At 41.3% G+C, this 15,859-nt stretch overlaps 1 protein-coding gene across 1 annotated transcript; it reads left to right on the top strand.

Annotated features, from left to right (window-relative positions):
• The first annotated feature begins 3,676 nt into the window (after nt 1-3,676).
• On the top strand, nt 3,677-15,822 carry vkorc1l1 (vitamin K epoxide reductase complex, subunit 1-like 1). Its single transcript, XM_010867562.4, has 3 exons — nt 3,677-4,045; nt 6,526-6,635; nt 10,003-15,822. Exons 1-3 carry the CDS (start codon nt 3,855-3,857, stop codon nt 10,227-10,229), a joined length of 528 nt encoding a protein of 175 aa, XP_010865864.1. The 5' UTR covers nt 3,677-3,854; the 3' UTR covers nt 10,230-15,822.
• Nucleotides 15,823-15,859: the final 37 nt, after the last annotated feature.

The raw sequence follows: 15,859 nt of genomic DNA, 5'->3' as shown, positions 1-15,859 counted from the left end.
ACATTATATTAACCCTCCACACTATCACACACATTATATTAACCCTCCACACTATCACACACATTATATTAACCCTCCACACTATCACACACATTATATTAACCCTCCACACTATCACACACATTATATTAACCCTCCACACTATCACACACATTATATTAACCCTCCACACTATCACACACATTATATTAACCCTCCACACTATCACACACATTATATTAACCCTCCACACTATCACACACATTATATTAACCCTCCACACTATCACACACATTATATTAACCCTCCACACTATCACACACATTATATTAACCCTCCACACTATCACACACATTATATTCACCCTCCACACTATCACACACATTATATTAACCCTCCACACTATCACACACATTATATTAACCCTCCACACTATCACACACATTATATTCACCCTCCACACTATCACACACATTATATTAACCCTCCACACTATCACACACATTATATTCACCCTCCACACTATCACACACATTATATTAACCCTCCACACTATCACACACATTATATTAACCCTCCACACTATCACACACATTATATTAACCCTCCACACTATCACACACATTATATTAACCCTCCACACTATCACACACATTATATTAACCCTCCACACTATCACACACATTATATTCACCCTCCACACTATCACACACATTATATTAACCCTCCACACTATCACACACATTATATTCACCCTCCACACTATCACACACATTATATTCACCCTCCACACTATCACACACATTATATTAACCCTCCACACTATCACACACATTATATTCACCCTCCACACTATCACACACATTATATTAACCCTCCACACTATCACACACATTATATTAACCCTCCACACTATCACACACATTATATTAACCCTCCACACTATCACACACATTATATTCACCCTCCACACTATCACACACATTATATTCACCCTCCACACTATCACACACATTATATTAACCCTCCACACTATCACACACATTATATTAACCCTCCACACTATCACACACATTATATTAACCCTCCACACTATCACACACATTATATTAACCCTCCACACTATCACACACATTATATTAACCCTCCACACTATCACACACATTATATTAACCCTCCACACTATCACACACATTATATTCACCCTCCACACTATCACACACATTATATTAACCCTCCACACTATCACACACATTATATTAACCCTCCACACTATCACACACATTATATTAACCCTCCACACTATCACACACATTATATTAACCCTCCACACTATCACACACATTATATTCACCCTCCACACTATCACACACATTATATTAACCCTCCACACTATCACACACATTATATTCACCCTCCACACTATCACACACATTATATTCACCCTCCACACTATCACACACATTATATTAACCCTCCACACTATCACACACATTATATTCACCCTCCACACTATCACACACATTATATTAACCCTCCACACTATCACACACATTATATTAACCCTCCACACTATCACACACATTATATTAACCCTCCACACTATCACACACATTATATTCACCCTCCACACTATCACACACATTATATTAACCCTCCACACTATCACACACATTATATTCTCCCTCCACACTATCACACACATTATATTAACCCTCCACACTATCACACACATTATATTCACCCTCCACACTATCACACACATTATATTCACCCTCCACACTATCACACACATTATATTAACCCTCCACACTATCACACACATTATATTCTCCCTCCACACTATCACACACATTATATTAACCCTCCACACTATCACACACATTATATTCACCCTCCACACTATCACACACATTATATTCACCCTCCACACTATCACACACATTATATTAACCCTCCACACTATCACACACATTATATTCTCCCTCCACACTATCACACACATTATATTAACCCTCCACACTATCACACACATTATATTAACCCTCCACACTATCACACACATTATATTCTCCCTCCACACACGATCCACACTTCTTCTCCCCACACTCCTCGCTAAGACTCACTCTCCTTGCTCTACTCCCTCCCTCCAAATAAACTTTCTCTCGTCCCTCTTTACACACACATTCTCCTGTCACTCAGAATACAGACAAATCCTTCTCTTCATCCAAGAAACCACAATCATCCCCCCACAAACACCATGTCTCGTATCTCTACACACAACACACACATATTCTCCACTCTATACACACATTGTTTCTTCAAGGTCTTTTTGTTTGGTTTTGATTTCCTCTTCTTCAATTGGACATCCTGACTACTAGCAGCAATAGGCATTTTTAAATAGCAAAAATGATTTCTCTAGTCAGAGCAAGTAGTGAGATGCTTCCTTTGCCCCGCATGGTCTTTTCTTCTTTCTTTTTTTGACTAATTAAGCCTTCAACTCATTCCTCTATGTGTTTCCTATGAAATTTTCTCAAACTCTAAAATTCAACTGTATATGTACTTTTATAAATAACATTTTACTAATTTAGCTGATGCATTTATTAGCAAATCTACCATGAAGCACTGCACAATTAATGTTACTTACTGGGAAAGGAGAGAAAATAATGAACTGGAAGTATTCAGTGACTGTAAAGGTACAATTCAGCCAGAGTGAAAATGTAGCTTTTTTTTTATCGTTACATTTTCAATGTAACCTTTATTTAACCACGTTAGCAACACTGAGAATAACCCTCTCTGTTTCAAGAGGAACCTGGTCAAGATCAGCAGCAAACAGTACATGCCTTAAAACAGAACATAAAATCATAACATTAATTTGAATTAACATCATTCCAATTAGGATCAAGATTCAAAACATTTACAGCAACCCATTTCAATATCTATGATGGTTTTGATTTTGGACTTAAAATCAATCATAGTCAATTCAGTTTTAAAATATTCTGTAGCTCATTCCAGGGGGAAGGTGCACAGTACTGGAACACATTATGTGTCCTAGGAACTGTCAACCAGTTATGAGAGCGCAGCAATATTTCTCAGTAGGCTGTTGGGCAATGTAAGAGCATAAATAAACTGGGAGCTTTCCAAGATTGGCCTTGTAAATAAAAATGTACCAATGGGATAATCTGAATAGAGCTAGTGATGACCAGCATATAGGGTACAGTGATGGGTGAGAGATTTAGTTTGTAACAAACCTCAAAGCCCCATGGTGTACAGTATCAAGCTTACATAATGAGGACATAGAGGCATGCATGTACAAGACATCACCATAATTTAATACAGGTAGAAAGGTAGCTTACACAAGGCGCTTTCTTGCCTCACACAAAAAGCAGGACCTATTTCTGAAATAAAAATCCAACTTTAACCTCAGTTTTTTTTGCCAAGTGTAAAATACGTCTTAAAGGAGAGAGTGTCATAAATTAAAATCCCAAAGTATTTTTACATAGATACAGACTCAGTTACATTACCATGCAATGCAGTAGGAATGGAAGATCTATCGATTTTTTTCTTGGAGTATAAAAACAACAGAAACAATTTTGTTTTATCAGCATTTTATCAACATTTTAATGCACATGTTAATATTTACACAAATCTCATGTTACACATTGGCATCTTACAGGCCATTGTATTCTAGACACTAAAGACAATGGGTGGCGCGCACAGACTGTAAAAAAAAAAACAGAAGGCCAGATGAGTGACACTGACACGCCCCTGCTAGAGCGGTGGTACGCTCTGACGCTTTTCCACGTCGCAGTTCTCGTTGTCCCCAATGGTAAGCGGTTGCGTGTACGACTCGAGTCGAGCTAGGCCGGAGAAAGATGGCGGCGCCCGTCCTGAGAGTGTCCACCCCTCGATGGGAAAGAATAGCTAGGCTCCTTGTTTGCGTATTGGGCATATTATTGTCCGTGTACGCCTTTCACGTGGAAACGGAAAAGTCTAGAGACTCGAATTATCGGGCCTTGTGCGACATCAGCAATTCTATCAGTTGTTCGAAAGTCTTCACCTCCAGGTAATTTGAATTCAACAGCGGCGCCGAGTAACGTTACCAGTGTGGCGCTCTGAATGAGACTGGGCGGTTTTGTGGCATCATTGTTGGCACGGCTGCGCGGGCTGAACTGTCAAAAAATATTTTAGCATGCCCTCTTCTTGATTAAGTTTAGATTGCTTGTCTTTGGTTTTCACCAGATAACAAAAAATTGTTAGTAATAAGTTGCTTACTATTTATAACAAACTTGGGGCTAGTTCTCTTTAAAAAGAATGCTAACGTGCTACGCTACTTATTCACCAGCCAGCATCAATATAGGCTAGCAACTATCTAACTAACTGACTGTTCTTGTGTAGATGCCAGTTAAATGTTTTATTCATTTGAGTGGATGCAGTATCTGCACATTTTGTTTCCAACCTTCTCAACACAGATAGCTATATTGTTTTCGTTTTGTTGGTAAATTAACTAGTTAGCATATAGGGAGCCACTGCACTGGTGAGCTAACATTTGCTACCTAGCTCAGTTAGGCTAACTTGCGAGATTTGATAGGCTTTACCAATAAGCTAGTTTTGCAGCTTGAGTGTACCTAGCATGTGAATCAGTGGCTTAATTTACACAGTGAATTCGCTGGGGACAAGTAGCTAAATCACATTTTCCAATATCCTAAACCCATGTAGTTAATTCATGTAGATAACGTTAGGCAGCTGACATGTCATAGCAATTGCCCAGCGTAACTATCTCAAATGTGAACCATGGTCCTTGCATTTCTGCTTCTTGTGCTATTGAGAGATTAGTTGAGGGTTGTAGTATTTTAATGACAAAAAGGAAACAACCTGATCTTTAGATCGTAAAATGCAAGTATTTATATTGACAAAGCTGAAGGCACATATCTATGAGTAGATCTGAAACTGTTGAATAGTCTTCTGTTATTGTAGTCCTGAAGCAAAACGGTGTCATGAGATGTTTCCTTTCATCCTTTGATTGTTAGTCATTCTTAGTTCTCTTATCATGTGCACTAGTCTGAAGGATGTTTGCTCATTCATATGTGTTCTCAAAATAGCTCTATCTCTGTAGATTAGCGTGTTAGCACATTCACACTCTGGTTTGGTGTACAAATGCTGACAGTCAGATCTCTGAGGGACAGAGTTTTTTTCCCCTCAAACATGATTGTGAAGTAATGAAAACAACACTGCTGAGAGAGTAGTTGTTTGTCAACCACCCTGCCTGCTGAAGGCCATCATGTGAGGCCTTGACTAACACCCAAGTAAATAACCAAACCAGAACTTGAAACTGTATTAATGCTGTCATACTGTATGTATTGGTCACCAATGAAGCAATATACTGCCAGTATACCACAGCTAAAGTTTGTGTCCATGCGCCGCCTCACTTGGTCTTTATTGCTTTAGTGTATTGATTCAACAATGAGGGCTTTTCATGGCAGAGAACTGAAATAGGATGCTATTGGTTAATGCGTGTAAGGTGTATACGAGAGCTGTATTGGGAAGTACCTAGGGCTTTACCATGTAACGTAACTGCTGGGCAAGAACAGTAAATCATCCAACTGCAGGAATTTGGCCCTTGGTCTGTTTATTGTAGTAACTTCTTAAAGCATCAGTTGCTCAGGTAAACATTCACATTCTTCTATTCATTGTTGTTGACATTCTGTATGTTTGTGATTCTGCTACATAATATCTGGTATTAAAGATGTTACAGTTCCTTGTTTACAGGGATGTTTTCTTGGACATTTACAAAACATCCAGTAAAGATTGTTGATTACCTTCTTGTGAATTGAATGCGTTTTAATTGCCCTATTGCCCTGTGGTGTCGTCTTTTGTATTGAAACATTTGTGTTGTTCTACCTCACTGAAGTTGGCTGTCTCATGAGTCGTTCAACAGTTTACTGTTTATCCTTCTTTCCATTCCGTTTTACATTAATTAACCCAATGATAATTGTTAATTGCACTGACTAGGATGGCTTGTTTCATTACTGATGACAGAACCTTTTGGTATGCACGGAGGCAAGTGGTGGTTCTGTGAAAGCCTGCTTTTACCTTTTGTGTTTGTGACTTGTAAATTGCATTGCTGAGCCCACCTGTTGAGCTACTGTATCAGGATGCTTGGGCTGCATGTCTTATTGAAGACTCTCTTCTTATCTTTATTGTTCTATAACAAAGCCTGATTACAACATTGCCCAATCAGGATCTAGCCCAATAAACGTTTTACATGGTAGTCATTAGCAGTTGTTCTTATCCAGGACTATTTACTGTTGGGTGCGTTCATCTTGAGATAGCTAGGTGGAACAACCACAACCCAGTAGTACTAAAACCTACTCAAAGAAGCAATCAGCAAAGTCATTATTATAAGAAATGAATAAAAGTGACCTCATTGGACAATGTTTTTTGTGTACTTTGCCCTTTATCATCTTCATTTAAATGCATTGGTCAGTTTTCCCCTGCAGTTTGTCAATGTCACAGTTCTAATTCTGAATTCATCTCCATGTGTAGATGGGGTCGAGGATTTGGACTGTTGGGCTCGATCTTCGGAAACGACAGTGCGATGAACCAGCCAAACAGTGTCTACGGAATTTTATTTTATGTCTTTCAGCTGTTACTAGGTAAGAGGTTTGTTTCTGCACGCTAGAGCTTTTCAAGTGGAAATATTTTGGGGGTGACCAGCCACCTTGATAGTCACTTTGGGCTATTTGTGCTGACACACACCTCCCAGGCCCTCGCTCCCTCTTTACTATATTTGACTGCTTCCTGGCTCAGATGATAAGGCTGAACACGAGTCAGCAGGACTGTGGAGAAATGTATTAGAAGAGGGATACTTAGAGCTCTCCTGTCCTTTCCATCAGATTAGAGGTACTACTTTTGTTTTTAATTAAAGAACAATGGCACGCTTTTGGGAAAGACAGCTTTTTATTCACAGTTATTATTTTCTTTACTATTAGGGCATCAATTACGTGATTATGTCTGTGCCTTCCTGCAGCACCTCCCAGCGGGCTCAGGGGAGTGGATTAGGACTCGTTTGTCTAAGCACATCTTGCCAAGAGGTTCTTTTATCACACTGCTTGCTCAGATAGGAAGGCCAAAATCTACATGCTTGGAGGACCATTTATTCTTTGGCCTGTGACCACAAGTGAGCTTGCAGAAGCCTGACCCACCATGAGGGGTCACTAGAGTGTGGTATAAGACAACCCTGTCCGATATACATACCTCTCACATTGGACAGTGATGGGTACATTTGCACCGCCCTCTACCTGAGCCCTGGTCACCTCTGCGATGCCTTCATCAAGTAAACGTTCGCTGTCCCCAGGGGAAGAAGGCTGTGCACGAATGTTTCAGACTGGCTTGTCCATCATTGGGGCAATATAGATGTAAAGAAAGACCTCAGTGGAATACAGATCATAGTGGATAGGACACAACTGTCCTTAACATACAGTTAAGCTATATCTATCAGAGTGGGTGTTCATCAAATCCACAATGCTCTACTGACCAAAAAAGAAAAGAAAAAAACATTTTTGATATACTTTTTCATATACACTTTTTCATATACCTTGTCACAAACTAGGCCAGCATATACATTCCACCAGGCTGAAATTCAGTTGTTTCCCTTTTTGGTATAAAGCTATCACTGTATCCCCCCCCCCCCCTTTCCTCATTTCACCATATCCAGTTGTTTGCTGCCTTGTTTTATCCAAACAAATTTCAACAGGTTTGGGAGAGTCTGAGATTGACGTAGTAACCTTTCCTTATAGGCATGCGCTGCAAGCCATTCTGGTTTTTCCTACTATGCTACATTGACAAACCAGGAAGTCACATGGGCATAAAGGCGAATAGGTGTGTTGACTCGTTTGACAACGTTAGTGGTCTTTGCAGATGGCCGGGCTGCCTGAGGGAGTTTTCTAACCTACGCAATGCTGCCCAGTTGGCATCTCCCATGTCCAATTAAAACATGCCAAGCTGTCACATGGCTGTCGTAGGGGCAGTTTTAAGTCATTGAAAAAAATCTGAAAAATTTGTTTTTACGACTACCATTGTCATTCAGTTTTCCTGTTGGCTTTTGAAACCCCAAACCCCAGTTTAAAACCTTGGTTCATACGGCACGCTAAATGCTCCACTGCCTGTCTGCCTGTTCTTGTGGCAGCTTTGAGGTTTTTGCTGACTCAGTCCTGCAGGTTTAGATCTGTTCTCCTACTGACTTTCCTGCGGGACCAGGGCCTGCCTAGTCACCTGGTGCTGCCTCTGAACCAGAGACCCTTTGACCCGTATCGTATTACCACAGAGGCTGTTTTGACTAACACAACAGTGGGACAGCAAGTGTAACTCACTGTGTCGACGGTGGTTAGGTGACTGAACATTTCCATACAAGTTATGGCACTTAGACTGAAGGCCACTTCATAAAGGGACTGGTTAGCAGTTAGCTGAGAATTCCTGAAGATATATATTCCGCCCCCCCAGTATCAAGCCCCCCCAGCGATTCGCTCAAACGGAAGTGTGAATCAGTCTTTTGAAAATCACTTTTCTCGATGAGGCAGAAAGACAGAGCAGGTTCAAATCCAGAGGTGGTTCTGCAAAGACCGAGCTCCATCTCAGTACCACGTGGTGCACTGCAGACAGTATGCGCTTGGTTCACTGCAGACTTCACTGTTCACTGCAGGCTTGGTTCACTGCAGACTGTATGTGCTTGGTTCACTGCAGACTTCACTGTTCACTGCAGGCTTGGTTCACTGCAGACTGTAGGCGCTTGGTTCACTGTAGGCGCTTGGTTCACTGTAGGCGCTTGGTTCACTGTAGGCGCTTGGTTCACTGTAGGCGCTTGGTTCACTGTAGGCGCTTGGTTCACTGTAGGCGCTTGGTTCACTGTAGGCGCTTGGTTCACTGTAGGCGCTTGGTTCACTGTAGGCGCTTGGTTCACTGTAGGCGCTTGGTTCACTGCAGACTGTAGGCGCTTGGTTCACTGCAGACTGTAGGCGCTTGGTTCACTGCAGACTGTAGGCGCTTGGTTCACTGCCGTCATAGAGGATGAAGTTGCCCCGTCCTCCTATTTACCGACACCGACATCCTGCCCGAATGAATGTGAGACTTGAGCATCAATAAGGTATGGGGAACCTGCCAATGACCTTAGTGATGTGAGTTTTTTTGGGGAAAATACTTTTTTTTTAGGGGATGAGGACATATTGTGCTGGTGCCACATTGGCACTGATGCAAGTTGTTAGTCTGGAACCCTTCAGGTTCCAATCATTTTCCTCACAAGAGTGGGTGACAAAATTGGTTTTGATCAGTCATTCTAATAAATGGGCAGAAAACTTTACTGGCTTAATGGCTAATAAGATTTGGAACAAAATACAGGATGTAAAACAACTAGTAGGTGCAGCTACAACCTACTAGTGCTAGCTAACGTTAGATTGCTTTTACTACAATTTATTTTGTCTATGATAGTTAAAAATGTCTATAAATTCTGAAATGTTGCTGTATCGATTTTCTTTCCCCTCCCAACTCTAGCTTGAACCGTATCCTGTAGCTCCCACTCCTGCTGCATTTCCTTACAAAGGATCTGTCTCTTTACCTCTGTCATCTCAGAACTGGGAATAGAAGCCTGTGCCAGAACCAGAACACCTTTCCTTTCTCCTCCATCCAAAGGGTCCGGTGTCGGGCCAAGCGTCCGGCGACCAAGTGGTACACTGCCTTAAGCAGACTGGGTCTCAAACACTATTCGAATTAATGTCAAATATCCTGTGCTCTATTTAGCTTTCCCCCGCTTAATGGTCCAATTGGAGAGTCCCTGAACGGCAACCCCTGCGCTTTTGCGTTGCTGGAATTTTAACTTTGGGCCCCGGCATGGCCCGTTCAGTCTCGTAGCCTAATGAAGTGCCCACGGGCTGACATTCTCAGATGGCCGGCCGGCCAGTCGGTCCGGTCGGTGGGTGCGGGGGTGTCCCGTCAGTAAGCTCTTGCCGTCTTCTGTGTGGTCCCCTGCAGGTATCACGGTGAGTGCCATGGCGGCCCTGATCCTGATGACGACCTCCATCTTGTCGGTGATGGGCTCTCTGTACCTGGGCTACATCCTCTACTTTGTCCTCAAGGACTTCTGCATCCTCTGCGTCACCACATATGCACTGAACTTCATCCTCCTGATGCTCAACTACAAACGGCTGGTTTACTTGAATGAGGCCTGGAAACAGCAGCTGACTGCCAAGCAGGACTGAGAAGGGGCGGGGGGGGGGGGCTCAAAGTACCGTAGGCAAGTGAAAAATATAAGAAAAAATGAAATGTGACCTCTCGAACCGAACTTGCCATCAGGAGACCTTGCTTCCAAAACAATGTTTATTCTGCTGTGTGTTATAAAAAAAGAAACAAGAAATAGATGACTGTAAAAAAGAGGAAAAAAAAAGTTGGGGCCAGACATCTCTCAAGTCCATACATCATGGAAGGATTTGGAAAAAAAACTAAATGATTCCTTCTATTTCATTTTATTATTGTTTCGTTTTTATTTATGCTCCCCTCACGTAAGAGATGAATGTGGTTTTGGAGGTAAAAAAAAATAACCCATTCAGTTCTGACAGCAAAGCAAAAGCAGAATGCCAGTCCTGACTGTGGAAGGAGAGAAGCCAGGACACTCCTCTCTTGAACAAAAATGGACCGGAAATGTGGAAGGAAACGGGGACTTTTTAAAGGTGCATACTTGAAATAGATAGGAAGGGCCCGTTCTGGCGGCACGCCCGACCACTTCCAGAGGTTAGCTGTATCGTTACGACAACCTGCGCCGAGAAATGGGTCAGGTAACCAACGCATGGTCTTGTGATCATGGGGTTTACAACTGTACAGTTCCCAGCCGCAAGGATTCCGTGTGACGAGAGAAACGGATCAACAAACACCATACCGAATAGGGTTTTTTATGTTTACACTTTACAGCAAGTTTTGTCTTTGAAAAGGACCACTAATATGGAATATGGGGGAATGTGAGAAATTGTTTGTGAATCAGTCACTTCTTGGTTCTTTTTTTTTTTTGTTGCAATTCTGTAAATAGCTGCTGAGCAATATTACAGACTAGATTGTGATTTAGTGTTGAAATAGATAAAGGAAAAAAGACATCAAAACAAAAAAAGAAATTCACTAAATGACAAACAAAAGAAGTTACTGAAGTCGTCATCTGGGTGAATTAATTCTGTCCGAAGTTGTTTTGCAGCCAGTGTGTGACATCTTAATTTCCTGCAGTCCCAAATGAGGCATGCTTCTCTGTTGTGTGGATTCAATGGAAGTGCTCACTGGTCAGTTTTGTTCATCTCTTTTGCAGAAGTCTCATTGAAGGTCCCAAGGCCCTCACCGAAATGTCTTTAGAGCAGGGTTGTGTTTATTAGGCAACAAGGTTTTTAAAAAACATTTTGCACTAGAAAATAAGCATTTCTTATTGGGAAAAGTCCAGGTAGCGCCTCCCCCTCCCCTTTTCAGTTTTCCTCCATTTGGTGCCTAATGAACATGACCCTAGTTAATTTCTTCTCTCCCAAGACTTTCTTAGTCTCCATGATGGCACCTTCAGTGTTTTGTCTTTGTCACGTGTGAAAAAACAAACAACATTCCTTAGATGCTACAGTGGGAATGGGATCTATGAAAATGTGCCTAAGAGGAGGGAATTTATTTTGGAATGTGGGGGATACATTTAATCTGTCACTATATTGTCTAATTTTTACAAACCTTTTCCATTGTTGACATTACCTAAATTGTGTTCTTAAAAATGCCATCTTAGCTTCTCTCTCAGCCCTCTGTCCTTTATGGTCTAATGATTAGGCATTCAGTTAGAGCAAACATAAAGGAAAGCAAAAACATTTACTGAAGTAATTTTTCCAGGTTATGGAGGTTGGTTTTTAATACAGTTCACAGACCCTCTGTGCGGTGCAACCCCGCTGTCGGCCCCCGCTGGCTGTCTGTTCTCACGTCGGTTCGATCGCTTCACAACCGGCGCTGTGGGAGGTGGAGTAGCCGATAGATCGATCTCAAAGCCGTTTAAACCAAATGGATGTTGACTGATTTGTAGCGTTACTATCCGGACGCGTGACCCCGGAGCACGCCGGCTAACTGTTCCTACACGCCGTCTCAGACGGACACTCAACATGGCCGCGTGTTACGGCTGATCATTTGGTTCACGATGGTTTTTTGGTCCTTTGTATTAGACGGTTGTGGTCTGCTGTGTCTCTGTCCCTGATCCTGAAATGCTGTATACGCTGGGAGGGTTCAAGACAGAAAAGCGTCTGTACCTCGGTAAACACAGCGGTTTAAATTTGGGCAGTATCGTATGCAAATGACGTGCTTTCACATTAGTGGGAACTTCCCCGGCTGAGCTTGTTCCCCTCCGCGGTGTTACCTGTTATCATGACATTTCCGACATCAGAGATTGTCTTGTATGTGGAATTAAACCATGTCAGGTTATGTTTTTGATGGCAGGTTGTAACTTCTCTGATCATGGCAAACATAATGGTTTACATTGTAACATGGTGTCTAACACGTTGTAACGACAGCAACGGTCGTAGGTTATTGTCCGTTGCAATTTTGGTAAAGTGACTTTAAATGAAGTGTCATTGGGACAAGACACCGTTTGTGGATGATGACTAGGGAATGAGCCTGTGTGCTTTCGCCTGAAGGCTGACTCCCACGAGTTAAGTAACGTAAGCATGTTGTACGGCATCGACTTGCCGAGGGATTACTCACTGTGACCACGCTGGCAGCCGCAGACGAGATGGAGTAAGTCTGGGTTTAGCCTTACAGACAGGGATAAGCGGTCGCTTAGGACCCCCAACTGCTAGGGAGCCTCTGACTGATGTGGGTGAGGGGGCCCCCAAGTGAAATTTTGCTTGGGGCCCTCAGAAGTCCTGAGCCGGCACTGCTTATCGAGTAGGGTTAAAGTGAATTTGATAGTAATTGATACACAGTATTATCTGCTGTCAAAGTAAAAATACACTTTTATTACAAGAAATTAGCTAATATTACTGTTCACCTGCTTTTAGGGAAGACCAATACGCTTAACAACTGACATGAACGAACTATGTAAAAGAATTGGGATTTGCATGCGTTTTTAAACGACTATCCCCAATACATCTGTGAGGTCCCTCAGTGTTGAATTTCGAGCACAGGATTCAACTACAAAGACCAGGGAGCCCATTTGACGATCTCATAAAGAAGGCCAGTGATTGGCCGTTGGGTAAGCTGCCATCTTGTTTGGGAGGCCTGCTGTTGGCTATTTTAAAATCAGAAACGGTTTAATTGCTGTGATAATAAAGCTGTCGAGTATGGAAGTATGGAACCGTGTTGTGACTCCAACGATAATTACCCTAACTGTTAAAATCTATTATTCTTACTGAGTAATACTGCAAAAATGCATGTCAAAGGAATGCACTCGGTCTAAATGGGAAAAATCCAACGCTACACTACCTCCTTATCTTAAGAAATCATGGTGGTTGCATCATGGAGTTATGCCTGACAATGGAAAAGGCTGGGGGAATATTTCTCTCTCTTTTTTTTTTAAGATAAGCATGAAAAAAAATCCTTGAAAGAACACTGCTTTAAACCTGACACTGGAAGCAGAATTGACCCTCCAGCAGGACAGTTACCATCTCTGCTAAGTTCGTGTTGGCTCATGTCTGTTTCAAGCTTGTTTGCAATAATTAAATTGTCATGTAGCCATGGTTACCATCCTGGACAGTCTGAAGGGTTTTGATTAGAACAATAGGTTATTGCACAAAGCTTTTAGGAACTACAATTTGCAGATGTAGTTGCAACCAAAGGTGTGTTGAGTCCGAGGCATGCTCATGTACATTTATCTCGATTTCACGGTCGAGGGTTTTGTGGAAATAGTTGATTAAAATAAATACTTCATGAAGCAACAAAATGTGAACATGTCCAGGGGGGTATAATTGAATACACTGTAGGTCCTAACATTAGACAAACCTTTGACAGGGAGACACTTTGAGACTGTCTGTCATCGACGATACCTGAAATGAAGACTGTACACAACATGAAAAGCTAAACAGAAGCTCAACACTTCAGAGGCACTCTTCAGGTGCACCAGCTCATCACATCTTACAGTTTTTGACATATTTCCACTAAGGTGTGAAATCAAGGAAAATCGATATGCCGTTCTGTGTAGATACACAGCGTTGGTGATTACTAGGAATCCAGAGGGGTGGGCAGAGTCTATTTCGCTTATTCTGTCCCACAAAGTCCCTAAAAGGTTTTGGAGAATTCTCGACCTGTTGAACAGAGACAACATTTAAACGATCAAAGGAACACAAACATAGTGAAACATCTTATCAACCGGTTAATCTAATCCCACTGTCCTGTGTCCATAGTATTAGAGGAATTCTAAAAGGTCTGAAGACTTAGAACCGTGATGGCCTTTTTTTTTTTGCTTCATCAAAGAATGCCGTTGATAGTGCCTTCTGTTGGATCTCAGTTACAGGAAAATAAATGCTTGTGAAGAGAAGAATGATGACAGTGATGGGAACTTCTGCTTACCTTCCTAAACATGTTTTTCTGATCAAAGACGGCGACATCCACAGTACAGTTCTCTGTTGTTAGTCTGGTTGCCAGTGTGTTTGGGATCTCTCGCTAACTAGGTGTGGAATGGTCAGGGTTTGTTTTGTTTGGCAGTGTGAACGGCATGAGCATCTGAGAACAGGCTACTCCCTCTCCCCTGTTGGGTAGAATGACTCACAAAAAAAGCCCTGTCTTGTATTTAAACGGTTATTTCATTTTTAATAAATTGTATTTTCTTCAACTTTTTTTTCTTAGCTTTATTTTGAGTACATTTTTAAATTTACAGTTATTTTATTAATTTATCTGTTAGCATTAGAATACTTGTGCTATAAAACACTTTCTGTCAGAATTTTAAATGTATTTCTTCCTGACTGACCTAGTGAAATAATGTTTTTTTCCCCTTATGTCATATTAATAGACTCTCCATTGGTAATATTGCCCATTAGCGATATAGACTCAGCGTTATGGGTTATTTCACCTGTTTTTGTTTATTTTATTCTGGAAGGCTGTACACTCTAAAAAGAAAAGGTTGGAGGATCCTTGGAGGGGTTCTTTAAGCTGAAATTGGAGGAAAAACACTCATTTTTGATTAATCCAGGCAAAGAGCTTTTCAAAGAATCCATTTTGAATGGTTCCTTGACTAACCTTTTGGAATGTAATTTTGATGGCGTAGGTTCTTCAAAATCTTAATTGTGGCTCCTTCTGGAGGTCTTTGAAATTACCATTTTAATGTATTACTTTAGCTGACAGGGGTTCCCCAGTTACAATGAAGAATCCCTGATGCAGGGCTATTCAACTCCAATCATGAAGGGCAGAAACAATTTATTTTTGCTTTTACTTGGTAGTTAAACTCACCTGGTGTCTCAGGTCTGGATCAGTACCCAATTAGATTAGGATAAATCAGACATGCTTAGGCTCTCCAGGAATGGAGATGAATAGCCCTGCCCTAAAAAGATCCTCCTGGAACATTTTCTTATAGGTTATGGGAATCCATGTGGTAGCTTTCTTATTCATTCGTAATCTATTTTTTCTTTGTGGGAGTAAAGAATAGGGTTGCTTCTGTATTTGCCAAATATTAAGTTGAAAATCTGTATTTTCTTACATGGAAAAAGTGTTACATGAATGGTAGATTGAATGCGTACAGAGAAAAGATCGAATGAAATCCACTATTTGCTTACCTTGTGAGAAGCTGTTGCGAAAGTTAGCACTACAGTGGACATTTTAAACTGTTGTTGTGTGGAAATGGTGAACCATTAAAACATTCCCTCTGAAGCAAGTTTTCTGAGCTTTTTTTTTTTTTTTTAAACAT

The sequence above is a fragment of the Esox lucius genome, chromosome 7 (genome assembly GCF_011004845.1).
Source record: "Esox lucius isolate fEsoLuc1 chromosome 7, fEsoLuc1.pri, whole genome shotgun sequence".
Classification (NCBI taxonomy): Eukaryota; Metazoa; Chordata; class Actinopteri; order Esociformes; family Esocidae; genus Esox; species Esox lucius.
Note: the sequence above shows the minus strand (reverse complement) of the source record. Positions and strands in the feature narration are given on the sequence as shown.